The 14,336-nt window shown below is 49.2% G+C and overlaps 1 protein-coding gene across 1 annotated transcript in view; it reads left to right on the top strand.

The window, feature by feature from the left end:
* Positions 1 to 1,871: 1,871 nt before the first annotated feature.
* LOC132385893 (murinoglobulin-2-like) overlaps positions 1,872 to 14,336 on the top strand; it is a 103,993-nt gene continuing 91,528 nt past the window's right edge. Inside the window, exons 1-4 of the mRNA XM_059958130.1 lie at positions 1,872 to 2,003; positions 2,210 to 2,378; positions 5,720 to 5,772; positions 6,567 to 6,587. Of these exons, the coding sequence (XP_059814113.1) occupies positions 1,992 to 2,003; positions 2,210 to 2,378; positions 5,720 to 5,772; positions 6,567 to 6,587 (255 nt within the window). The 5' untranslated portion in view covers positions 1,872 to 1,991. The remainder of the gene's footprint in view (positions 2,004 to 2,209; positions 2,379 to 5,719; positions 5,773 to 6,566; positions 6,588 to 14,336) is intronic.

Consider the following 14,336-nt stretch of genomic DNA (forward strand, 5'->3'; position numbering starts at 1 on the left):
GAAGTGAAAATGAGGACTGAGATAGAGGGTGAGAGAGTGAGGGAATAAGAGGAACAGACGAAGTGTGATGGGTAAAGAGAGGGTAGAGAGGGACGTGCTGAGAAAGGGGAATATTGGGAGGAAGGTAGAGAGTGGGGTAAAGGGGACAAGGGCAAAGACAAAGGTAAAATGGTAGAGAAGATGAGAGGGAGGGATGGAGTGGGAGAGTGGAGGAAAGATAGATGGTGAGAGAAAGGGGACCATGGAGAGAGGCAGAGAAGGGAAAGGGGGAAAAGAGGAAGAGAGAGGGGGAGGTGAGATGGGATAGAGAGAGAGAGGTGAGAGAAAGTGGAGAGTGGGTGAGTGATGGGGAATTCGGGGAGAAAGAGGGGTGAAGGGGTCGAGGGAGACTGGAGAGAGCGGGTGAGCGAGTGGGCGGGGAGAGAGGAGAGAGGGAGGGGTTGAGCGAAGGGGAGGGGACGAACGAGGAAGAGGGTGTGAGACGACAGAGGGGGAAAGGATGGGGAGATATATGAGAGAGTGGGAGGGGGGTGAAACGAGGTAGAGATAAGAGGGTGAGATAGGAAGAGAAAGAAAACGAGGGAGGAGGAGAAGCAGGAGAGGAAGACAGAAAGCTGACACAAAGTACACTGCAGGTGCTGGGGTCAAATCAACAGCACAACACGCTGGAGGAACTCAGCAGGTCGGGCAGCATCCGTGGAAACGAGCAGTCAACGTTTCGGGCCGAGACCCTTCGTCAGGACCCAAAGAAAGAAAGAAAGACCCAGAAATAAAGCTGAATGGGGAAAGAGGGCGTACAGAGTAGATGGGGTAGGTGAGGAGGAGAGACAGAGAGAGACGGGCAGTCTCTCAGTCCGGGGGACAGGTTGCTCCATCATCACAGGCAGGCGTCGATCCGAGGAGATCATGGGTTTGCGCCACCGGTGGACAGAGTCCTATGCAGGGCTCAAGCCGGGAAGATTTGAAAAACGGTCCGCCCCTCTCCCCCTCTCTACGTCACTCATAGGGGCAAGTGCCGATACAACTTGGCACCAGTGTCGTCGCAGAGTTGTAAATAACATTAAACTGGCTTAGGGACCCCAGCTCCGGATTTCTTTCTCGGGGTTTTACCCCCGAAGCCTTTCCCCTGGGTGGGTATGGCCGTAAGGCAGCGGAGCTTTAAAATCAGAGTTTTCCTTCTCCCAGGCGAGCTGCCGTCCAAGGCTGCTGGGCCGAGCCTACCGGAAGCAACTGGTTTTGAGGCGTCAGTGGTGTGCCTTTGCTCCTTCTCTTGTCAGGAGAAACAGTTTCCCCGGGCCAAGAGTTGGGCTTGGTTGTCAGAGGCTGTTAGAGACGCACGCCATGCTGAACAAGTTATAGGTAGTGGGGCTTGTCCACTCTAAAACCTTAGGTCGCACAGCCTTGTCTTGTCTTGTTTTGTCCATACGGCACCAACTGCTGCCACTGGGCTATAAACATGCAGGAGCAGTGTGTGGCTAGTGCCTCGCTCAAAGACACACACTGCCTCAAGTCCAAGTCATTCCGAGGAACAAGAACTCCCACAGCCTTGGGGACGCCCTGTTCCTCGTACTTACAGGGCGGTCTCCGAGTCTGTGAAACAAGAGCTCCCTCAGTACAGGGAGCATGAGGTCTCACATTCCGACAAACAGGCTGTCTCACAGTGCGAGAAGCAGGCGATCACACAGTCTTTGGAGCCAGCGGTACCACAGTCTGGAGAACAGGCAGTTTCACACTGGGGAACGAGGTGTCCCACCGTCCGGCGGATATATCAGTCTACAGGGTTTTCATCGTGAGTGACAGACCCTCCCTCCTTTTCCAGGCATGCTGTGGTGCTGATCCCGTCGCAGATACAGATCGGGACCCAGGAGAAGGTTTGCGTGATCCAGCCCACGGGGACAGGAAGCGGATCGCTCCGGGTGACTCTTCACTATGCCTCCATCAACGCCACCCTCCTGGACAAGGACACGGCGGGTGTGGGGCATCATGGGTGTATGGAGTTCACGGTAAGTGGAGGGGTGGGGTGTTGTTGGTGGAGAGGATGCCACGAACTCGGGACAAACTTGGTCCTCACTCTTCCCTCGTCCCTCATCACTGCTTTTGGGCTGAAGTGTACCGGCTGTTTCTTAGGACAGGTCGACACCCTGAAAATCTGCCGTGTTGACACAGTTCCCACCATCCTTCGTGTGACCTTCAATTGTTCTGTGCCCAGGTGCCGGACATTGAACTGCAGGATGAAGATGATTCAGTGGCCACCATCACCGTGATTGGATCCGGCCAGACAGAGGCAATCAATGTCACCAGGAAGGTTCTCCTGAGGAAACTGCATTCCTTGACATTCGTACAGACGGACAAGCCCGTGTACAAACCTGGCCAGGCAGGTGAGTGGCGAAACACAGACCCTTCTCAGGTGCGCCATCTGCCGACGGGCAGGTTTATCAGTACTGCACTGGGAGGCTCTCCAGATAGCGATAACCCAGGTAGACCACATCTACCACATGGTTCTGTCCTCCGATCTACTGATCGGGAGTGTGAGGGAACACTTCCCACTTCCCTGGGTGTGGATTATCCACGGCCGCAATATCCTCTCCCCTCATCTACAGGTCAGGGTTGTAAGGGGGAGGGTGGTGAGGTAACACTCCCCACTTTCCTGAGTGTGGTTAGTTCAGGCACTCTACATCCGCCACCTTCCCCTCCACCCAATCTGCTGTTCAGGGTGGTAAGGGAACGCTTCCCATTGCCCTGTTTGAGGTTAGTCCCTGCATTCCACATCCGCCTCATTTTCATCTCCCGCATCTAAAATATGGAGTTAAAAATAACCCTGGGTGGGGTTAGTCCATGCACTCCACTTCTTTATTATCTTCATCTCCCCAGTCACAGGTGTGAGGAGACTCTCCCCACTTCTCTGGGTGGAGATAATCTATGCACTCCATATCTGTCTCAGTTCCCCTCCTCATCTGCAGGTCATAGGTGCGAGGGGTAACAAAAACCGTGGAGTATCTCGATACCACGGTCGAAACAGGCCCGAAGATTGTTCATTCCCTCTCCTCCAAACTCACCCGACCCAAACAGTCCCATAGTCCACCATCAGCCCTTGGTACTGCTGTTGATCTGTCAGTGTACACCACCAGCCCCTCTCGGTCTCCTCACTTCTCTGGTGTGGAGGGACAAGAGTTGGACGCTGCCGTTGACAAGCCTCCCCTTCCAGGTCCCACATCTTGTCTGGGTCTCAATCTTGGATCTCCATCCTCAACGTGGTAATGGGTTGATGATGGTAATCAGCATCGTAATCATCAGGAGGTCAACGGTTCAATAAGGATAGTGGAACGATGACAAGATTCTTGGAACAATGTCCCAGAAATCTTCTTAATTCCCACGGGAGCCAACGCCCTCAATTCCGTTCCCAGGAACGAGGGATTGAGTTATAAGGGACAGGTCATAAGAAACAGTCTATTCACCCCCTAGTTGTGCCGAACTATTAATTTGCCTCGGCCCGTCAACCTGCAGTTGGATCCTAGCCCTCCATAAGAACCGCATCCATGTATCAAACCAAACTCCTCTTAAATATAGAAATCGAAGTGTCATCTGCCACTTGTGCTGGTAGCTCGTTCCACCCTCTGAGTTTCCCCCCTTTAACCCTTACATACTGTTCGGGTCAAATTTGACCCGTTTTGACATTTGACAGCAGTAAAAACACCCTAAACGTTATTTTTTGCCGAAATTTGATGACTTTTCCTCAGGTGACCCAAAATGTTCAACAATGAAAATATTAATAAATTATATACTTTTGTACAGGTGCTGCAAAGTTTTGTACATTTTGGCTGCTCCGGGTTAATTTTCACCCGTATCTATTGAAATGGACTTTAGATCTCAGAAACATTAATTAAGGATTAATCACCTTTTCATTAATGTCAGATAGGCTAGTTATACATTCTAAATAGACCTGTCGAAGGCTGTATCAGGGTAACAATGGTACTGGGGAAGAGGCTGACGGCATTTCAAGTATCTCTAGTCAAACTTTGTTATTTATGAGGGCATTCAGGGCCCGGGTCAGAATTGACCTGGACCATACTGTGAAGGTATAGAATATGAACAGTATCTTTTACCCTTAAACCATGAACTCAAATTATCAGGGACCCAAGGCGCAATATGTTCTCTCAGAGGGTGGAACGATGTGCAAGAGGAAGTGGTAGAGGCTGGTACATTAACACCACACTGGATAGGGACATGGATAGAAAAAGTTAGATGGATATGGTGGTCCGCCTGTGGAACGAGCTGCCAGACGAAGTGACTGAGGCAGGTACATTAACACCACACTTGATAGGGACATGGATAGGAAAAGTTAGATGGATATGGTGGTCCGTCTGTGGAACGAGCTGCCAGACGAAGTGACTGAGGCAGGTACATTAACACCACACTTGACAGGGACCTGGATAGGAAAAGTTAGATGGATATGGTGGTCCGCCTGTGGAACGAGCTGCCAGACGAAGTGTCTGAGGCAGGTACATTAACACCACACTGGATAGGGACCTGGATAGGAAAAGTTAGATGGATATGGTGGTCCGTCTGTGGAACGAGCTGCCAGACGAAGTGACTGAGGCAGGTACATTAGCAGCACACTTGATAGGGACATGGATAGGAAAAGTTAGATGGATATGGTGGTCCGTCTGTGGAACGAGCTGCCAGACGAAGTGACTGAGGCAGGTACATTAACAGCACACTTGATAGGGACATGGATAGGGAAAGTTAGATGGATATGGTGGTCCGTCTGTGGAACGAGCTGCCAGACGAAGTGACTGAGGCAGGTACATTAACACCACACTGGATAGGGACATGGATAGGAAAAGTTAGATGGATATGGTGGTCCGTCTGTGGAACGAGCTGCCAGACGAAGTGACTGAGGCAGGTACATTAACACCACACTTGATAGGGACCTGGATAGGAAAAGTTAGATGGATATGGTGGTCCGTCTGTGGAACGAGCTGCCAGACGAAGTGACTGAGGCAGGTACATTAACACCACACTTGATAGGGACCTGGATAGGAAAAGTTAGATGGATATGGTGGTCCGTCTGTGGAACGAGCTGCCAGACGAAGTGACTGAGGCAGGTACATTAACAGCACACTTGATAGGGACATGGATAGGAAAGGTTAGATGGATATGGTCGTCCGTCTGTGGAACGAGCTGCCAGACGAAGTGACTGAGGCAGGTACATTAACAGCACTCGAACTCGGACACGGATAGGAATGGATTGGCGCAGGGATTCCCAACCTGGTGTCTACGGACCCCTTGCCTAATGGTACTGGTCGATGGTATGAGTAAAGTTGGAAAGTAAGGGATTAGAGCGATACGGGATGGACGGGGGGGGGGGGGGAGGCAGAGAGGACCAGCTCAATATGGGGGTGGGGATTTGCAGTGTGATCTTCGGCCAAAGGGCGGTTTCCATGCTTTGTGACCTTCTGACCGAGGTTAACACTGGGGCAAAGTAGGAGCAGACGAGAGCCGGAGTGCTCCTCCCTTCCAGCCTCCTGTCTCCGAGGAATTGACCTTAGGTCTCAGGAGGTGAAAGGTGAGAAGGCTTTTGACCACGCCCCCGCCGCTCTCGGCATGTGTGTGTGTGTTAGGAGGGTGGTAGAGGAGTTAATGGGTTCATGACCTTCTTGGAAGGTCAGAGTTCGGGGGTCATTCCGTCTGGTATCTCACTCTGCGCTTTGCCTTCCAGTGCGGTTCCGCGTCGTCTCTCTGACCCAGGATTTCTTGCCAGCCGAGGAGAAGGTGAGGAAGAGCCCACCCCACCAACTGCGTTTCACCGACCCACCGAACACCGTCGACGCTCGTTGCCCCTCTAAGCTCACCCTCACCCTCCACTCCGTCCCCACTGCTTCTCTTGTCCAGACCCACAGTTCTCAACTGGGGCCTTGGGCGCCTGCACAGGCTCGTTGGGCTGAATGGCCTTTTCCCGCCTCCATCCTGTCCTTCACTCCTTGTCCCATAGCCCTCTCCGCTTCTCTCTCCCTTCCCTTACTCTCCTCCTTTCCCCTCACTTCCTGTCGCCCTCCATCCTTTCCTTTCCCAATGTTTCCTCTCCCTCTGAAAGTTTCTATCTGACATCAGTGATGTCCATCCCGCCCTGGATGGGTCAGTCCTCCCTCTTCTTCCCCTCTCCTGACACCTCTTTCGGTCTTCCCGTCCTCCATTTCACTCTCCACTTTCTCAACCCGTCCCTCCTTCTCCAGCCTCGTCACTCCCTCCGTCTCTTCAGCCTCTATCTCCACTTTAGCCCATCTATCAGACTCTTCCTTCCATCAGTCGCCCCCTCCCTTAGACTCCCCCCTCAAAATCTCCCGTCTCCCTCCGCACCCCTCTCTCCGTGTCTCAGCTTCCCTCCCCCTCTCTCCCCCCCTCGTCCTTCCCTAAGTGTCTCCTTCCTTCTGTCTCCTTTTCCACGCCATTCCGCACACTCAGCACTCCCTTCATTTCTCCCTCGGCCTTCCCTCCGTCTCCCACTCCTTCAGCCACCCCCCTCCATTGCTCCCTTCATAATGTGGCCTCTCCGTTTCTCTCTGCAGTACCCGCTGATAACGCTCTGGGTGAGTCCCGTCAACAGGATCCAGGCCTCGGCCTCACGCTACACCAGGTCAGGGAGTGTCTCCATATTTCTGGGCCCATGAAACATTCCAAATAACTGAGGATAAGGCACGGCCCTGGCTCAGGCCTGTGCTAGTGATCCAACTGGCATCATACAGGACTCTGGGTCCAGGGAGCGTTCTGGGAGCTTAGGGCCGGATCAGGGCCGGTCCTCGGCTTTATATCGATGAATCTGACTCCAGCCTAGAACACACATGGACCTTGGGCCCAGTTACTGTTCCTGGAGTACCAGACCGTATTAGGGTAGGATTGAGGTCAATGTCAGCGAATGTGATCCTACCCAAGGTTATATTCCAACCTTAGGGCCGGGCTACCGCTCCAAGCGCTCAGGGATGAGTTAGGCCCGGACACGGGTCTCTGCCAGTGAATCTGACGCTGGGTCAATGCTCCCTCTAAGGTGTGTGCATACTTGCGCAAACACATCCTTTGCTACCAGCGCACAACGAAATTCAAACTACACATAAAAGGTTGTCACCCTCTGCCTCTTTGGTATGTTAAGTACATATCACGATCATGCACAATAATGAATAACCTCATTTCGGGCTTCCAGGCGGGTACAGGTATCGATTATAACCGACGTTTCGATGGAAAAATCTGCTATTTTCCATGGTATTTATGGTGGTGTGGTGGTATTTATGCCTCCGACGTCCCTCCAGCCTGATTGGTTAGTCCTCATCCAATCAGGTTTGCATTCTCCCATCTTGTTTACAATCCTGTTCCATTTCTTATTCAGTGCGGGACCCACGTCTTTGTTAATATTCTTTTGCTCTAGTTTTGTTTCGATGGGTTCCTTCATCATGCGGTCTCAAACCCCATTGGTGCGACGCATTCGTTGATCAATACTACGGCCATTGAGAAATCAATGTTCTGTACCACCGATTTCTCCGGGTAACGCAAACAGACACAGCTCCTGTGCTCCTTGATGCCTGTTTGCACTGTGCACGAAACGACCGTGGCGCGCCATTTGCTTTTGGGATCACTTGGTGAAGGACGCCATTGCAATAAATCTAAAAGAAAGAATTTTAACAGAGACGAAGGTCTCGATCTAATTAGTGTAGCCCCTGGCACGCCCCACGCTCGCTCACCTCGCTTCCGTCTAGGGGGAGCAGCCTTCGGCCCCGCCAAACTGGATAATCAGCTTGGGAGGATGCTGTGTGATGTCCCCGCCTTGCCAAATAACAGACAGTACACCATGTGCGGTTAAATGGGTTCACTTTATAGATCTTACTAGAACTAATTGATTAATAACAATACAGTATATACGAAGGAAAAGAAAATAAAGAAAAGGCGCCAAAACTTATCAAAGTCCAAACCACTTCGTGCACAACCGTTGGAGCTCAATTAACGAAGTCTTCTGACCACCATTCGATCCCCTCAGACCTCCTCGACTCGCAGCTCAGGACCACCCGAAGTGATCAACCAAGCACCTCAGGCACGCCTGTCTTCGTCTCCTCTCCTCGCCGAAAATCCGGGCCTCGGAGCCCCGCTCGAAACCGTCGCCCAGTTTACAGCATCGCGTCCTCTCTCTGCCTCACCCTCTCGCGCCAACTCCCCAAAAGCCCCCCAGCAAAGGCTTACAGACCCAGAAGAGAGAATAACATCTATCCCAATTGGTTAACAAATGAATACAATTCTCGTTATCAGTAATCTTAACCCAAACATGCTTCAGTTACCATAACACAGAAGCATTCTTACTTTTAACAAAACAAAGAAGCCATTTTGATTAACATACGCAGTAACAAGAAAAGAAGAAACCCCATTGCACTAGTAAACGAAATTCGATTGTAAACTAGTTGTGAGAGCGTTAACCTGATTGGAGGAGGACTAACCAATCAGGAGGGACAGAAGATGGGAGCATAAATACCACCTGATTAGATACGCCCAGGCATCGCCCCTGATAAATATGGAAATTTTAGTCATCAAAACCTCAGTTAAAATCAATACTTTTAATCGGCTGGAAGCCCGAGAAAAGTTCATTCGTCATATACGCCGGGAAAACATTACCGTTCATCGTTTTTTTTGTGTACACAATTACAATTCCTCTTCCGGATTCTGACGCGAACGGTGTTGACAACATGAAGGCTGCGGTGATTTATCTGCAGATTTTAGAACTGGCTTATTTGTGCTGTTTTTATTGAAGAAGCTATTCAGTTCGCAAACGTCGTTACTGGGCAGAAAAATGCACAGCATAAGATTTCTGCACATATTAGTCATTAAAAATTAGAGCGACCGTCGCTCATCAGAGATTATAATTTGACCCCGGGACCAGCGAAATTTCCAGAAGCTCAGGTATAAAATCAAGGCCCGGCTCGGGCCTATGCTGGAGAATTCAATCCCATCTCTGGAATAGTACAGCGATGTTTGGGCTTTTCCATGAACACCGGTGTTTGGGGAGGGGACTGAGGAGCTTGTTGACCTTGAGAGAGGGAGCCTGGGAAGTGGAGGTGCTGCAGGTACTCACCGACGCTTACTCCAGACACATCGGCCCAGAAATACAGAACAAATCCAGGGCTAGTCTGTGTCCAATCCAGGACTAATTTGAGCCCTAATATGGGAACAATCCAGGACAAATCCGGCACCTATTATGCACCAGTCCAAGACCAATCAGGATCATTCCCGGACCAGTTCAGGCCAAATCTGGATCAAATTAGCCAGACAACCTACACAAAATGCTGGTGGAAAACAGCAGGCCAGGCAGCATCTGTAAGGAGAAGCACTGTCGACGTTTCGGTTCGAGACCCTTCGTCAGGACTAGCTGAAAGGAAAGATAGTAAGAGATTTGAAAGTAGTGAAGGGAGGGGGGAATGCGAAGTGATAGGAGAAAACCGGAGGGGGTGGGACGAAGCTAAAACCTGGAAACGTGATTGGCGAGTAATACAGAGCTGGAGAAGGGAAAGGATCATGGGACGGGAGGACTAGGGAGAAAGAAAGGGGGAGGGGTTCGCACCAGAGGGAGATAGAGAACAGGCAAACAACTAAATATGTCAGGGATGGGTTAAGAAGGAGGGGAATTAACGGAAGTTAGAGAAGTCAATGTTCATGCCATCAGGTTGGACGCTACCCAGTCAGTATATAAGGTGTTGTTCCTCCAACCTGAGTTTGGATTCATTTTGACAGTACAGGAGGCCATGGATAGACATATCAAAATGGGAATGGGAGGTAGAATTAAAATGTGTGGCCACTGGTAGATCCTGCTTTTTCTGGCGGACCGAGCGCAGGTGTTCAGCGAAACGGTCTCCCAGTCTGCGTCGGGTCTCACCAATATATAAAAGGCGACACCAGGAGCACCAGACGCAGTATACCACACCAGCCGACTCACAGGTGAAGTGTCGCCTCACCTGGAAGGACTGTCTGGGGCCCTGAATGGTGGTGAGGGAGGAAGTGTAAGGGCAGGTGTAGCACTTGTTCCGCTTACAAGGATAAGTGCCAGGAGGAAGATCAGTGGGAAGGGTTTGGGGGGGAAGAGTGGACAAGGAATCCGCGTAGGGAGAGATCCCTGCGGAAAGCAGAAAGAGGCGTGAGGGAAAGATGTGCTTGCTAGTAGGATCCAGTTGGAGTTGGCGGAAGTTACGGAGAATTATACGTTTGACCTGGAGTCTGGTGGGGTGGTAAGTGAGGACAAGGGGAACTCTACCCCGAGTGGGGTGGCGGGCGGATGGGGTGAGGACTGATGTGCGGGAAATGGGAGAATTGCGTTTGAGAGCAGAGTTGATGGTGGAAGGAGTGAAGCCCCTTTGTTTAAAAAAGGAATACATCTCCTCCCTCCTGGAATGAAAAGCCTCATTCTGAGAGCAGATGCGGCGGAGACGGAGGAATTGTGAGAAGGGGATAGCATTTTTGTAAGAGACAGGGTGGAAAGCGGAATAGTCCAGGTAGCTGTGAGAGTCTGTAGGCTTATAGTAGATATCAGTAGATAGGCCGTCTCCAGAGATGGAGACAGAAAGATCAAGAAAGGGGAGGGAGGTGTTGGAAATGGACCAGGTAAATTTGAGGGCAGGGTGAAAGTTGGAGGCAAAGTTAATGAAGTCAACGAGCTCAGCATGCGTGCAGGAGGCAGCGCCAATGCAGTCGTCGATGTAGCGAAAGAAAAGAGGGGGATGGATACCCGTTTAGACTTGGAACATGGACCGTTCCACAAAGCCAACGAAAGGGCAGGCATAACTGGGACCAATGCGGGTGCCCATCGCTACACCCGTGGTTTGGAGGAAGTGGGAGGAGCCAAAGGAGAAATTATTGAGAGTAAGAACTAACTCCGCTAGACGGAGGAGAGTGGTGGTAGAGGGGAATTGATTACGTCTGGAATCTAAAAAGAAGCGAAGAGCTTTGATACCATCTCGGTGGGGATGGAGATATATAGGGACTAGACGTCTATGGTGAAAATAAGGCGGTGGAGGTCAGGGAACTTAAAATCATTGAAAAATTAGCTAGAATTGTTTTTCTTGTACAAACGGCATGGTGAAGTGGGAGGGGCGGCGACGAGACAGAACTGTGTGTGGGTGGGGAGGGGGCACTGTGGAATGGGGAGGGACAGAGGGAGAGGGGCAAAACGTGCGAGAAAAAAGAGCTAGTTAGGAGAGAGAGAGATACAGTGAAGGAGGGGGAGAGATAGAGAGGGGAAAGGGAGAGAGAGTTTGGGGGAAGAGAAAGAACGAGATAGATGCAGAGATAGGCATGCAGAGAGAAAGATTGGGGAGAGACAGTGCTGAGGGAAAGGAGGAAGAGAGGGACTGAAGTGAGAGAGGGGAAGGTTAAATTGAAAACAAGAATTATCTGGTGGAGAAGCGAGAGAAAGAGAGAGTTAGGCAGTCTGACAGAGCTGGGGGAGAATAGAAAGAGGAGAGATACAGGGAAATAGATAGATTATTCATCCCAAAGGAAATTAACGTGTCACTGTAGCATTACAAGTGCACAGATGTACAAACGTTAGAAGTATGAAAGAATGAAATATTAGTTACCCCATACAGTCTAACGGGAGGGTATTGGTCATCACGTCACTGACTGTAGTTTGACTCATTATAGAGCCTAATGGCTGAGGACACGAACGTCCTCAATTTGGGTTCCTTGGAGCAGCGCAGTTGTCTTCGTCTATTACTAAAAGCGCTCCCATGTTCAGCCAAGGCGGCACGCAGAAGGATATCAACATTGTCTATAATTTTCAGGATTTTTCGGAGGGATCTTTGTTCCACCACAGCCTCCAGTGTTTCCAGTTTGGCTGACAATCTGGTACAGGGGACAAGGCTTCAGGTTCTTGGATCACGGGGATCTCTTCTGGGGGAGGTTCAAAAGTGGTGGTTTGCAGTTGAACCCGAAGGGAACTAAAATTCTGGCGGACAGGTTTGTGAGAGACTTCGGGGAGGGTTTAAACTAATTTGCCCTGGCCGGTGTGGGGGGAGGGGGATGTGGGAACCGGAGTGAAAGGACTCATAGGACAGTTGGTAAAAAAGTAAAGACAGTGTGCAGTCAGACTGTCAGGAAGGGCAAGCAGGTGATCAGACTTAGTTGCAGCCAATAGGTTGGGTATCAAGTCAATAGGGATGTAGAATCAGGAAGGTTACCAAATACGGCACTCAAGGTGCTGCATGTAAATGCGTGTAGCATAAGAAATAAGGTGCATGATTCTGTTGCACTATTACAGATCGCCGGATATGATGTTATAGCTGTCATTGAATTGCGACTGAAGGATGGTTGTAGTTGGGAGCTGAATGTCCAAGGTTGCACGTTATATCGGAGGGTTAGGAAAGTAGGCTGTGGGAGGGTGTGAAATCCGTAGAAAGATGTGACACAGGGCAGAAAGATGCTGAGTCCTTGTGGGTTGAGTTAAGACACTGCAAGGGTAAAAGGACGTTGATGCTAGATATCTACAGGCATCCCAACAATGGATCACAGTTTACAACAGGATATAGAAAAGGCGAGTGAAAGGGGCAATGTTATAGCAGTCATAGAAGATTTTAACATGTAGGTCGATTGGAGAAATTAGCTTGGCAATGGACCTGAAGAGAGTGAGTTTGTTGTATGCCCAAGAGATGGCTTTTTAGAGCAGTTTGTTGTTTATTCTACTAGGGAATCAGCTATATCGGATTGGGTGTTATTTAATGAACTGGAGGCGATGAGGGAGGTTAAGGTACAGCTTTAGGGAGCTGAGGAACAAGTGATCACAATATGAGTTCAAATTGAAATTTGATAGGGGAAAAAGTAAAGTCTGATGTAGCAGTATGTAGGTGGTGTAAGGGAAATTACAATGGTATCAGAGAGGATTGGCCAAAGTAAGTTGGAAGGAGCTACTGACAGAGTGTCAGCAGAGGATTAATCGCGTGTGTTTCTGGGAAAAATGAAGAAGTTACAGGACATAAATATTACAAAGATGAAGAAATACTCAAATGGTAATATAGCACAAACATGGCTGACAAGGGATGTCGAAGTTATTGCAAAAGCAAAAGAAAGTGCACAGAACAAAGCAAAAATTAGTGGGAAGATAAAGAATTGGGAAGTTTTTAAAAACTACAGAGAAGAACTAAAAATCATTAGACGGGGAAAGATGAAATATGAAAGCAAGCTAACAGATAACATCAAAGTGACTAGGGAAGTTTTTTTCAAGTGTGTTAAAATAAAATAAAAATGAGAATGCGTATAGGACCGCAAGGAAATGAGTCGGAAGAAATAATAATGGGTGACAGGGAAATCGCTGATGAACTAAATGGGTATTTTATATTAGTCTTCACTGAGGAAGACATAAACACTATGCCTGATGTTGTAGTGCGTGAAAGAAGAGAAGTGGATGCAGTTACGGTTACAAGAGAGAAGGTGGTCGAATAGCTCCATCGGTCACCGGGACCAAATGAACTGCAGCTTAGGGTTCTGAAAGAGGTAGCGTTAGAGATTGTTTTGACACTTGTAATGATCTTCCAAAGATCATTGGACTCAGGTATGGTGCCAGAGAAATGGAAAATTTCAAATATCACTCCATCATGAGGAAAGGAGGAAGGCAGCAGAAAGGAATTTATAGAGCAGTTAGCCTGACCTCTGCGGATGGGAAGATGTTAGAGGAAAATGTTAAGGATGAGGTGATGAAGCACTTAATGCACAGGACAAGATAGTACAAAGTTCAACATCGTTTCTGCCCGACGAACCTGTTGGAACTCTGAAGATATTTCAAGTAGGATGTACAGAGGGGATGCTGTGGATGTTGTATATTTGGACTTTCAGAAGGGCTTTGACAAGGTGCCACACATGAGGCTGATTACCAAGTTAAGAGCATTACAGGAAAGTTACCAACTCGGTTGGAACATTGGCTGATTGGTAGGAGGCAGCGAGAACGAATAACAGGATCCTTTTCTGGTTGGCTGCCTGAGACTAGTGGTATTCCGTAGGGTCGGTTTTGGGACCACTTCTTTACATGATGTATATAAATGACTTATATGATGGAACAGATGGCTTTGTTGGCAAGTTTTCAGATAATAGGAAGACTGTTGAAGGGGCAGGTTGTGTTAAGGAAACAGGTAGGATGCAGAAGGACTTAGATTAGGAGAATTGACGAGAAACTTGGAAAATGCAAGTTTCCAAATATTCCTGAATATTAACTTGCAGGCTGAGGCGGTGGTGAGCAAGGCAAATGCAATGTTAGCATTCATTTGAAGAAATCTGGAATACAAGAGCAAGAATATGATAATGAGGCTTTATAAGGCACTGGTGAG

The sequence above is a fragment of the Hypanus sabinus genome (genome assembly GCF_030144855.1).
Source record: "Hypanus sabinus isolate sHypSab1 chromosome X2 unlocalized genomic scaffold, sHypSab1.hap1 SUPER_X2_unloc_4, whole genome shotgun sequence".
NCBI classification, from domain to species: Eukaryota; Metazoa; Chordata; class Chondrichthyes; order Myliobatiformes; family Dasyatidae; genus Hypanus; species Hypanus sabinus.